Source organism: Gastrolobium bilobum, unplaced genomic scaffold, assembly GCF_033153095.1.
Source record: "Gastrolobium bilobum isolate Gb01-03AN ecotype WA unplaced genomic scaffold, APGP_CSIRO_Gbil_v1 utg1697, whole genome shotgun sequence".
Lineage (NCBI taxonomy): Eukaryota > Viridiplantae > Streptophyta > Magnoliopsida > Fabales > Fabaceae > Gastrolobium > Gastrolobium bilobum.
Genome location: NW_026897543.1, coordinates 250,637 through 263,869, shown reverse-complemented (window position 1 = coordinate 263,869; position 13,233 = coordinate 250,637). Strand labels below are relative to the sequence as shown.

The window sequence follows — 13,233 nt, the reverse complement described above, 5'->3', positions numbered from 1 at the left end:
TAAAGTGGCTGTAGAAATATTTTTTCCTATATATATATATATATATATATATATTTTATCGTTTCTCAAGCTGCTTGAGATAACTTTATCTCCGGCTACTAAATAATAACCGTACAAAGATAGATCAATGATGACAAAGGAAGAGAGAGAAAAAAGGAATCATAACCATTCAAAGGTAAATTAATTAATATAAGAAAATAAATAAATAAAACAACGTAATTTTGGAGTGGCCAGAGATAAACTTATGTCAAGTTGTCGGGGAAATATTTTCTCTCTCTCTATATATATATATATATATATATATATATATATATATATATATGAGTTCATTTTTTTTGGAGTGAACATATATAAGTTATCTGCATTGAGTCTAAAACGACGTCGTTTTAAGGCAGAAATCAAGATATTTTTGTAATTATAATTTATTTCAAGGTTATAATAATCTTTATCATTATAATTTTTTAATCTTAACACAAAACGACGTCGTTTTGGCAGTGAATATAAATAACTTATCTGCATTCACTGTAGAAACATTAAAACCTATATATATATATATATATATATATATATATATATGGGCAGGATATTCTTACACTAGCGTAAGAGTTAGAAGTCTTACACTCAATCTTGACTATTGATCCACTTGTATCCAATGGCTCAAATTACTAAAAAATTAGAGCCCTTAGATATAAGTGAGATCAATGGACAAGATTAAAAGTGTAACTTACACTGGTGTAAAATGATCCTGACATTATACATATATATATGGTAAAATCATTTCTGGAGCCGCTTTACGTACAACAACGACATGTGTATGGTTATGATTCCCTACATTTAATGCTTTCATCTTTTGTATGATTATGATTCCCTGTATTTAATGCTGTCACGTATATATAGGGCAAGTATATGATTGCTGCACGTATAGCAGCTGCAGAAATGTAAACCCTATATATATATAGAGAGATGTAGGATCCTTTGACACCATCTTATAGCCGTTAGATCAAAAAAGATCAACGACTCTGATTTGTAAGCATATGACTCCATTGATCTTTTTTGATCTAACGGCTCTCATATAAGGTGTCAAATTTCAAATTTGACACTACAGGATCCTACCTCTATATATATATAGGGGTAAACATTTCTGGAGCCACTTTAGATAAGCTTATCTACAACTATCCTTTATACTATGTTATCCTGGGAGAATTTATATATAACATTAAAAGTTGTTTTTTTTATCTCTCCTCATTTACTTTTCAGAACCTGTCTGCTGACGTGGAGAGAGAAAAAAAGCAACTTTAATGTTATAACTATGTTCTTCCGGCAGAACATAGTTATAAATGGGTAGCTGTAGATAAGCTTATCTAAAGTGGCTGTAGAAATACTTTTTTCCTATATATATATATATATATATATATATATATATATATATATATATATATATATACATATATATATAGGCAGGATCCTTTGACACCGGTGTCATTTTTTAAAATTTGACACCAAATCTTAACTGTTGATTTCCGTCAATCAACGGTTATCATTTATTGGGAATTACACTTATTAATTAATCATTAATTGCCAATAAATGATAACCGTTGATTGGTGGAAATCAACGCTTAGGATTTGGTGTCAAATTTCAAAATTTGACACCGGTGTCAATGAATCCTATCCCATATATATATATATATATATATATATATATATATATATATATATATATATATATATATCGGGACAGGATCCTTGGATACCAGTGTCAAACTTTGAAATTTGACACTAAATTCTAACCGTTAATTTAAAATTATTTTTTAAATCTAGAATTTGAAACATGTTTCAGTTATAAATCGACCAAATTAAATTGAAGTACATCCTCCCAAAGTCTATGCTTTTTTTCTTTCTCTTTTTGACTTTAGCCATTGTTTTCTCTTTTTGACTTTAGCCATTGTTTTAATGCTAACATTTTGTGTATTTATTGTTTTTCAGTTATGAATAGACCAAATTAAATTATAATGTATTTAAAATTATTTTTTTAATATTTAAAAAGTGATAAGAAGGGGAGGGGGAAAGTAAAACTTTTATAATAATAGTTGAAAAAAAATTTAAAAAAAAATAAATAACAAGAAAGTGGGCCCCAACAGCGGTTTTTGAGCAAGAGGTGGGCATGGTTTCGCGCAAATATACTGGAAGCGGTGGGGGAAGAAAACATCGAACCTCCTCATTAAATAAAAGCTTTAAAATAATATCCTTAGGGTACAAGTATTTCATCGGTTTTTAAAAAAAAAATATATTTTATGCAATATTTTATATTTTAATTTAAGACATATGTTTTTTTATATTATTAAATGCATTGTATATAAGATATCTTACTTATATCGTTTTCGATCATATTTAGAATTTTATCGTGCAGAAGCAGAAGCATCCATCAACGTCGTGTGTACATGTGCGTGCTTCTTTAGAAATAAAGTGTTTCCGTTCTCTTCCCATCCCATGAAAGATTGAAGAGAGAGAGAGAGAGAGAGAGACAGTGTTCCAATGGCATTCCAAACTGCCAACACTTCCTAATTCCCATTTCTCAGATTGATTTCTCATAACTCTAACTCCTTCTCCTCGGAATATCCATTTCAGGTGACCGGAAAATCCCATCACCCTCGCCAATATGGGAAGCGTTAACCTCTCCGTCAACAGCGTCGTCAATGCTGCCGCCTCCGCCATCGTCAACGCTGAACCCAGACTCGACGAACCTGACACCGAGCCGGTCCCTCTCTCTCTCTCTCTATATATATCTCTTTCTCTTATTATTTCTATTACATTTGCGTGTGATGTGTTGTATGCAGTTATGTTTGTGTGTATGTGCATGTTGTATTGTTGTTGCTTCGGTTTGGTTTGGTTTGGTTTTGCTTTTCAATATTCTGCTTTGTTACCGAGAAACAGCGTGTTGAGATCTTGGGCTTTGTGTTATCTGTTTTATCTTTTTCACTTTTCATTGTGATGGATGGAGGTCTAGTCTTTATTGACCTTGTGGCGTCGTCGAAATTTTCAATCGTTTTTTATTATTATTTATTTAATTACACACTGTTCATTTGCCTTTTTTACCAATTTAATTAATTGTTATGAATTCTTGTAATTTTGATTTCACTTTGAAGCTGTTTCTTTTGCAACTCGGTTCTTCAATGTGTTTGAGGAGAACTTCAATCTGTTTCGGGACATGTATCTTACATATATAATTGTAACTCCGTTCAGTTCCTATATTGCAAATCAAATACTGGGATTTGCAACTTTGCAAGTAACCTTCAATTTTCTATGTTTTCTACATTTTGTGTAGTGTCAGTGTGTACTGTGATTTGATTCCTGGACCTTTTAATCTGCAGCTTCGTATAGCCTTGCCTTTTTTGATGATTTTGGATTTAATGGAGGGTTTGTGTCCTGACAATGACATTGTTCTCAGGCAGATTTAAAGATCCTTGTCAATAGTTATTACTCAATAAGCTTTGTTCAGCCTTTAGGGCCGGGGTTTCTGGTAGTTCTCTGAAACTTACGTTTGGAAAACTAATGGGGGGAGGTGAATTGGGTTAATGTTTGAAATTGGCATTGCAGAATGGGGTGGATTTTAATAAAGAATGTGTTTTCAGTTTCATTGGCTGATGCGGGGATGTTCTTTTTATTCAAGGCTTCAATCCATGCTTTTCTTGGTGCTATTTATTCCTTTTTAATTCTAATGTCCGCTGCTGTTGTTACTCTATAGCAACCATTTTATCTGCTATCAAAGAGAAAGAAGGGAAAGCGGGGAGCTTGTAGAGAGAAATTAGAAAGAGAATCATTCAAGGAGACACCGGTTACAGCTGCGTCATAACAATCCTGGTCCTTATCTATGAGTACAAAGGAGTCGTGAAATGCAGCGTGGCCATTCAAAGCCATTGAATCCTAATTTGAGTTTTTGTTGCGTCTCATAAGTAGTTGATCAATGCCTAGGGCTTTGCATGCCCTTGAATGAGCATGTAATTTCCATTGGTTCTTCGTGACCGTGGAATTAGAGACAGTCTTATCCGAAAATCTGGATTGGCCGTTGAACGCGCGCAAGATGTCTATAGTGTGAGGAGTCGTTAAATTGTAGGGTAATCGCATTCATTTGGAAAAGAAAGACAGAAATTACGAAGAGAATCAAGGGAGAAGAAGATCAAAGAGGAGAGGGAAATTAGATTTGGAATAGGGGAGAGAGAATCTTGTAAATTCTTCTTGTGCCCTTCATTTACTGTTTTCCTATTTATAACAAAGTTTGTTGCAACATAATCCTAGTCGATAAAACAAAATCGTAAATAACAATAACAAAAGAAGAAAGGCATTGAAAATATGATTAGGGCTTCAGAGGTGTGAGGCTGCCTTCTGCATAATAGGCCATTCTGTGTTGCTAGGTACTCCATATACAGTCAAAAAGTTAGTTTACACGTTTGGGTTTGGGATGCTTATAGATCCTTTATTTACAGATGTATATGCGTAGTATATATTATTTATTATATTTGATGTTATTAGTTAATATATCATATGCTTGACAGACATAGGGAAACAGAAATCTTTATACGGCTTTCCTTACAATGCTTATGCTGATAACACTAGGCTCTAGTGGCATCCAGTTAGGTACAATAGCTACTTGTAGAAGGTGACAATGTAAGTTTTAGACCCCTCCAGTGTATGTGTTTTGATTAGTTTCGGAGAACTTAATGTTCTTCTAATTAATGTTCCTTTTGTGGGCAATATCTTCTTTTTTGGCTAAAATACGTTTCTAATTGATTGGAATCATTTCACTTAGAATCTACCTTTAATGAGAGGATCATTTAACTTGGAATGAAATAAGTTTTCAAATTTGATGTTAAACAAAAAAAAAAAACATTCAATACTAGCTGACAGATGAATTTGTGTTTTGATTCGGTTTCCACTTTTAATTCAGATATATTTGTTCATTAACTGCAGAAAAAACGCTGGGGAAGCTGCTGGAGGTTTTATTGGTGTTTTGGATCTCATAAAAGCAGCAAGAGAATTGGCCATGCTGTGCTTGTTCCTGAACCTGTTGAACCAACTGGCCCAGCTGCTAATACTGGATCAAATCCTTCAACTGCCATTGTACTGCCATTTGTTGCCCCTCCCTCATCACCTGCATCTTTTGTCCCATCTGATCCTCCATCTGCTACTCAATCACCGTCTGGATTACTTTCTCCCTCTTCCCTCGCTGTCGACGATTACTCTTCTGGTGGACCTGCATCCATTTTTGCCATAGGTCCTTATGCCTATGAGACTCAGTTAGTCACACCACCTACATTTTCTAACGTCACAAGTGAACCATCTACTGCTTCTTTTACTCCACCTGCTGAAAGTGTGCAACTGACATCACCATCATCCCCTGAGGGGCCATTTGCTGAATTTTTGACATTTAATTATGATTTTCAGCATTATCAACAATATCCTGGAAACGCTGGTTGCCTACTCATATCACCCGGTGGATCAGTCATTTCCGCTTCTAGCGGCTGTACCCCTTTCCCTGATAGACACCCAATTCTTGAATTTTCCAAAGGGGAAGCACCAAAGCACTTGGGCATTGATCACTTCTCAACTCCTAAAGGGAGTTCAAGGCTTGGATCTGGATCTTTGACACCAGATAGTGCTGGGCAAGGTTCAAGACTAGGCTCAGGATCTCAGACACCTGATGCTGTTGGGCTAGCTTCACAACTAGTCTCTGGATGTTTGACACCTGATGGTGAAAGGCCAGCAGCTACAGATGGCATCTATGTTGGAAAACGGATTTCTGAGGTAGCATCCCGTGCAAATTCAGAGAATGGGTGTCAAACTAATGCAACATTAGTCGACCGCAGAGTTTCATTTGAATTTACCGTGGAAGATGTTGCACGATGTCTTGCAAATAAGCCATGGCCATTGTTTCAAAACATGCCAGAGTCTTCAGAAGTTACACAGGTTGAAGACCGTGTTGACAACGAAAGGATACAAAAAGACTCCAATAGTTGTGGTGATTTGTGTTCAATGAAAACTTCGAATGATAAGCCTGACAATGCTCCTGGAGAAGGAGAAGGAGAGGAGCAGTGCTATCAGAAGCATCAATCTTCTAATTCTTCCAAAGAATTCAATTTTGACAACACAAAAGGTGATGTTTCTAATAATCCTGCCAATGGCTCCCAGTTGGGGACCAACAAGAAGGTTGTTGAAAAGGAAGGAAGTACAAGCAACAGTTGGGCTTTCTTCCCAACGCTACAGCCAGAAAACAGTTAAGGATTTAGTTCCTAGCAGTATGACACAGTTGAGACAGCGGTTGTCATAGTCGCTTAGGATCCAAAGTAGAATACAAGGAGAGCATAGTTGGTAGGGACAAGTAGACTGGATTGTAAATTCTGATAGAGCAGTACTTTCGTTGCAAGTATACAGAAATCGCAAGGTATAGGTGTTGGTATAGTAGATTATTATGTAATTTCAAATGCAATAATGAATAAGCTTTTTTCTTTTTTTGCACTTTGGTCATGCAAAGCCTGCATTTTTTATGGAGGCCCTAGTTGCATTGGTGGGGTTCTTATGAAAATACAGATGGAGTTTTATTTTTTATAAAAGAAAAAGACAAGGAAAAAGAAAAATACAATCTGTCACTATATGCCACTAGCTGATGCATGGCAAATAGTTGCACTGGTAGAGTTTCTAATGAAAACACAGTTGGTTGTTGGGTTCCCACGTACAGCTTTGTGTCTGGATATTTGTAACCTTTAATTAATGCTGGGATGGAATGTGGAAGCTAGACTTAACACAATCTGCTACCCTTCTTCCCCCAAAAAATTAAGAAAAGACCATCTGGTGCATCTGTATCTGCCACTAACTGATGCATGGTCATTATGGTAAAATATGATGCTGAAAGGCTGCAATGCTGTTGTTTGGCTTCTCATTTGGTGGTTAGTTCAAATTGGTTTATCTTTTCAATCAAAATAAAAAGTAAAATGAAAAAGTTATTTTATCAGATGAAGGGGATTGTCTTGTCGTCTCTGTTGGTCCACCAATAAGTTCTCATTATTCTCTAAATTTGGTTTTCTCTTGGTCCACCGTTGGACCTTTTTACATGTTTAATTTTTCTTTTTATTCTCTAAAATAATACCCCCTTTTTACATGTTTAATTTTTCTTTTTATTCTCTAAAATAATACCCCAAACATTATTTCTCAAAATAAGTCACTTCATTTATCATTATTTCCAGTAATCGAATTCCCAATGACTATTTTTTTTGTAAAAAAAAAAAAAACCATTTTCTGGTTAACTTTCTCTTTATAAAAGTTGGAATGTTGATTTTTAGAAATCGACATCCTAACAAAAGGTAAATGGCTGTAAAAAATTGAAATAGAACTAAGTCAGGTTGATTAAGTCAATAACTCTCGTAAGCAAGTATGTCAGTTTGTCTCAACCCTTTCTCATTTCTTTTGGGTGGTATGTTGAATATCTGCCAATCTCTAATTATTCATGGTTGGTAAATAGAATAAGCATACAAAGTAACAAAACATAAAAAATATGGGTTGCATATAGATTTAACCTCTATCTGTTTGAAGTTTAGATTTTACATCATTTTGTGAACTACTTTTTTAGTTGAAAACCTGCTATACTTCTGTGATATATAGAGCTAAAATCTGTCTTTATTATGTGAAAATGACATGTTGCAAATGTGTCCATATTTGGACGCATATATTCGTCGTTTTGACATAGTGCGCATTAAAACATCTAATGCTTCCTTGAAGTAGTTTTCCACGTCAATCTTCTATGCTATCTATCACTTCTAAATTAATAAAGAGAAATCTAATTAAATATTAAGATCAATCCATCATGAATCTCATTATAAATCGCCGCCCTATGTCTCTAAACACAGTGTCCACTAATTAAACAAAATGTGTTTAATCCGACCAATGTTGTCTGAAGAAACTTAAAAATGTTATCTTGAAAGCATTTTGTAAACAAAGTACTTATTTTTATTTCTTTCTTTTTGGAATTCTAAAGTAATAACAATCTGGGTTTGGTCAAAGTAATATAATTCTGAAGTAATTATTGAAGCCCAAGATTATTAAATTAACATACTGGATCTCAAAGAATCATTTAGTGGCTAATAATTTGAAGAGCAACAAGAAAACAAAAACAAGAACAACATTTTATTATTTCTCAGAATTCTGCTAGGGAAGCTAATAGGTAATGATGATGGTGGCCTTTTATGGCATTTACCCTCCAAGGGTGGATATAATAGAAGGACACGTTTCACTGTGACGTGCCTCCAAAAGTGTGGGGTTGCTCCAATTCTCTTACTCTCCTTTTTTTTCTGACTTGACTAAAATATTCTTCAAAAATCCAAACCATAGCTAGCAAGGAACTCTTTCAAGAAAAATAAAAACCAAGTTGCTAGCTTTTCATGCAGATGACACAAAGCCTATCCGGGAATATTACATGTTAGCCACAGCCAAATTGATGTGAGCTTCCAAGTTAGGCCTCAGTTCATCAAAACTTTTATTTTATAGGTAAGATGTATGGTACCCGTTTGTGTTGTTTTTCAATGTCTTAGCCGATATAACTTGCATGATATCTTATTGAAATTGAAAATGTTGAGATGTATGTTCTTTTAAGTTAATTTAGCTGAATTAGTTGATTAAATATACTCTATTATCCACCAGACCAGCAAGTTTCTTTCCTAGGTTTTCTTGGTCCTTTTGATTCATATCTAGGATTTCGCTTAAATGACCAAAGACTTGCATTTTCTGAAGAATGGTGTCTCAAAAGTTGAATTTTCAACATTCTTACTTTCCAATTGACATTTCAATGACAGGGAATTTTGCTTAAGGAGTAATTGAGTTACTGTTGTATTATTGTTGATAGCCTAGAGCTGGAGGTTTTAATCTTTGGTTGGAACAAGTTGTTTAGCCACAATAATGGCACTGGCTTCTCTTCAAAAAGTCATCTTTGGTTCAATTGCATTTGCAATCTTCTGGGTATTGGCAGTTTTCCCAGCTGTTCCTTTTCTCCCCATTGGGAGAACTGCAGGGTCCTTGCTAGGTGCCATGCTTATGGTTCTATTCCGAGTTATTAGTCCAGATGAAGCTTATGCCACAATAGATCTCCCAATTCTTGGTCTTCTTTTTGGGACAATGGTTGTTAGTGTTTATCTTGAAAGTGCAGACATGTTTAAGTACTTAGGGAAGTTGCTCTCTTGGAAAAGTAGAGGAGCAAAGGACTTACTTTGTCGAATCTGTCTTATTTCTGCTGTATCAAGTGCTCTTTTCACAAATGACACCTCATGTGTTGTTTTGACAGAGTTCATATTGAAAATTGCAAGGCAGCATAATATCCCTCCAACCCCTTTCTTACTTGCCCTTGCTTCAAGTGCTAATATTGGATCCTCAGCTACTCCAATTGGCAACCCCCAAAACCTTGTTATAGCTGTTCAGAGTAAAATATCATTTGGAAATTTCTTGATTGGTATTCTTCCAGCTATGCTAGCAGGAGTTGTTGTGAATGCTTTGATTCTTCTAACCATGTATTGGAAGTTATTATCTGTTCATAAGGATGAAGAAGATGCAGTTTCAGATGTTGTAACAGAAGAGGAGGTTAATTCCCATCGGTTTTCTCCAGCCACAATGTCTCATTTTACATCCTTAAATTCTCAAGAATGGAATTCCCATCTTGAATCTATTAATATTCAGAACTTTCCTCCAGTTCAGACTCTAAGAATCCGAGAAAGTGCAAGTACAATTGAAAGTGAAATTCACGTGGTTCCTAGCAACACAATTGATTCTGCAAGAAATTCAAATGTGTCAAAGGAGGGGATAAATGGTGTGCCATCTCTGCCATGGCAAGAAACTAGCCCTTCAAATTCTTCAGCAGCAAGAGATACACATTCTGAGCACTCTTCAGAAACGAAAAAAAATTCAATCATAAAATGGAAAAGGGTGCTGTGGAAATGCTGTGTTTATGCCATCACATTAGGAATGTTGGTAGCTTTGCTTCTAGGTTTAAATATGTCATGGACTGCAATTACTGCTGCACTTGCTCTGGTGGTTCTAGATTTCAAAGATGCTAGACCATGCTTAGAGAAGGTAAAACCTATTAACATCATCCCTCTCTTTACATCTCTCTTCTCCTTGAAATACTAGTTATACTTCTGCTGCCTCTTGAATATAGTACAACCTCTCAGAATGGTTTTCTACTCTTGTAACAGGTTTCATATTCACTTTTGATATTCTTCTGTGGAATGTTTATCACGGTAGAAGGCCTCAATAAAACTGGAATTCCAAGTGCTCTGTGGGACCTGATGGAGCCCTATTCCCAAGTAAATCATGCTAGTGGAGTTGCAATACTTGCAATTGTCATAATTGTCCTGTCAAATGTGGCTTCAAATGTTCCAACAGGTTAGTGGATTGATTCTACTGCCAATGTAATTCACTATCTGTTCATTGAGTTGAGTCTTAAAAAGTTCTTGATTGCAAATTGTAAAACAATCAGAGCAAGGAAGGAACTAGTAAAATATAATATAAAATGACATATAATTAATGCACACGGTGATATAATAGACAAGAGGCAAAACTCTTAAATTCTCCTTAGACTCACACCTTATAAATAAGTTCAGGCTTCTTACCTTTAAAATAAAAAGATAATGAAAGATATATTTCTCAAATTTGGAATTGTTGAGATATATAAAACCATTAATGTAGCTTCACCCAAAAGCTTAAGCTTTTGGGTTGAACTGGTTCTTTACATGATATCAGAGCCTTGGTGTATCGGGTTCGAACCTCATCGCTCCCACTTTCTTTCTAGTGGAATTTCTTTCTTCGCACAGGTAGGTGGACCTGTGCATTGTCCACTCTTCAAGACCAGTGGGCTCTCGTGTGAGGGGGCGTGTTGAGATATATAAAATCATTAATGTAGCCTCACTTAACAGCTTAAGCTTTTGGGTTGAATTGGTTTTTTCCAGACATAATTAGCTTTCTTATAGAAAGTTACTAAGTGCGGTCTTGTGGATAACCTTGATACTTTTTTTTGAATACTGGATAACCTTGATTCTAATTTTTCTGAAAGTGCTCATTTTGGATAGTCAATGTTTGACTGCAGTTTATCTATATTGTGGTTGCATACACCAAAGAACTATGTTGAGATTACATGTTTCCTAAAGCTGTCACTCATTGTGCACAAAAGATAATCTATTGAGCGCCATTAAATAATAGTAATTACATTGTAAATGTGTACAACATAATAAGATCTACATAAATTTTTTCTAAATAGATCTTTTTTGCACTTTCATTCTTTGAAAAATGAATATATCTGCAAAAGGTATACGAGTTAAATCTATTGGACTCTGGTTGAAATTTAACTAATTCATTAAATTTAGTCATGGAGATTTTATCTTCATTTGTATTCATGTCAAAACTTTCTATACTTAACTTATATCCATCTTTATAGCAGAAAATTGACGTTAAGATACATGACTAATGTTGTGTTTTATGTTACCTAGTTCTCTTGCTGGGAGCACGTGTAGCAGCCTCAGCTGCAGCAATTTCCAAAGCAGATGAGAAGAAGGCATGGCTGATATTGGCTTGGGTGAGCACCGTAGCAGGGAATCTCTCATTATTGGGATCAGCTGCTAACTTGATAGTGTGTGAACAAGCTCGACGAGCTCCTTACCTACCATACACATTAAGCTTCTGGAGTCATCTCAAATTTGGCCTTCCTTCCACTCTTGTAGTTACTGCTGTTGGTTTGGCACTCATAAGATGATAATGACTTTTTACTCAGAAGTGTCTTCTTGTAGAAATTTGCACAAAAGTAAAAGAAAAATTGAAAAATCAGTGTTTATGTCTGAACTGTAGGTGGTACTAGAGAACCAGGTATCTATGTATCCCTTGAAGGGTGAAGTATATCACTTTAAGGGTATCCTTAAGCAGCAATGGTATGAACTAAAGCTCTACAGGAGTTTCCTAGGTGCTGTATCAAAAGGGGAGGGGAGGTTATAGTGGCTCTCTATATTAAGAGCATAACAGTTCATGCAATGAGTGAATAGTGTGTGTTCATTGATGGTGAAGGGAATATTTATAGGTAGGGTTGAACTCCTCATGTGTATGTGTGTGAGAGGGAGCCAAGTCAACAGAGGCTAGCCTGAGCCACTATAACCTGACCTTGTTGGGGCAAGACATATGCAATAAGGGTAAAGAATTTTTTCAGGAGATAAATTATTTTCGGTAAGCGTAAAATAACGTCATTTTTGTAATTTTAATATATTATAGAGTAATATTAATCTTTATTATTTTAATTTTTTTTTAATTTTATAACTTAAAAATGACGTCATTACTGAAAATAACTTTATTTTGAATAACTGAAGTCTTTCAGCCATTGTATGACTGCTGTGTCAGGGGAAAAAGTGAGGGGGGACGTTCCAAAATAAGACATTGTGTGTCTTATATTGGAGTATCTTATATCAGTACTGATATGGCAACACTGGAATAGCAGTAGTAATATGGACCGAAGCCGGAACAATGTCAATATATTTTAAACGAATGATTATATAAGTAAAAAGAATGAATATAGATGTTCTTTATTGTTGATCATTTATGTCAAATAAAATATGCGCAGATGTTTATGTTAGTTGCCAAGTGATGCTTTAAAATTTAGTAATCTGACATTGTGTGATTGTGATATTGTCATGAATCATGGCCTCCTTAGACCTGTTTGCTTCAAGATTACAATTTGTAAGTTAGCAGTAAAATATGAATAAACTGAGGTCATCAAGATTCAAGTCATTCGTGTTTTTTTATTTATTTAATTTCTTTACTGGTTTAACGATTAATTGATTAATTCAATTTGACAACCGGTTAAGTTGAAATAATCTCTACTTGTTAATCCACGTATTTGGTGGTGTTGTGGGCAGAAAACTATCAATAACTTACTCATTATAAGAAAGGAACACTAAATTAAGGAAGGAAGATGGGTAAAAGTTAAGATTTGATCAGCATAATTGCATTTATTTGCAAATAATTTTATTGGCTAAGTTCGCTAATACCGAGTGATTAATCACACACGAGTGATTAATATAGAAAATCAAAGTTCTTAAGTTAATTTTATAAAATAAATGGGATAGGTTATTCTGCCTACACTTATTTTGCTTACCTCTTTCAACATCGTTAGATTACAATCTCATCCAACGGTGGAGATTTGTAGAATAAAATAAATCATTT

The 13,233-nt window shown here is 34.9% G+C and overlaps 2 protein-coding genes across 4 annotated transcripts; both read left to right on the top strand.

The window, feature by feature from the left end:
• Positions 1–2,656: 2,656 nt before the first annotated feature.
• On the top strand, positions 2,657–6,273 carry LOC133307919 (uncharacterized). Its single transcript, XM_061508480.1, has 2 exons — positions 2,657–2,755; positions 4,966–6,273. Exons 1-2 carry the CDS (start codon positions 2,657–2,659, stop codon positions 6,271–6,273), a joined length of 1,407 nt encoding a protein of 468 aa, XP_061364464.1.
• Positions 6,274–8,426: 2,153 nt separating this feature from the next.
• Positions 8,427–12,220, top strand: LOC133307932 (silicon efflux transporter LSI3-like). Of its 3 annotated transcripts, none has more exons than XM_061508504.1 (4): positions 8,427–8,532; positions 8,838–10,104; positions 10,227–10,416; positions 11,517–12,220. In XM_061508504.1, exons 2-4 carry the CDS (start codon positions 8,941–8,943, stop codon positions 11,777–11,779), a joined length of 1,617 nt encoding a protein of 538 aa, XP_061364488.1. In that variant the 5' UTR covers positions 8,427–8,532; positions 8,838–8,940; the 3' UTR covers positions 11,780–12,220. The 3 variants fall into 3 exon arrangements, with proteins under 3 accessions (XP_061364488.1, XP_061364489.1, XP_061364487.1); XM_061508505.1 differs by lacking the exon at positions 8,427–8,532 and having other exon boundaries at positions 8,666–9,766; positions 9,866–10,104; XM_061508503.1 differs by lacking the exon at positions 8,427–8,532 and having other exon boundaries at positions 8,666–10,104.
• Positions 12,221–13,233: the final 1,013 nt, after the last annotated feature.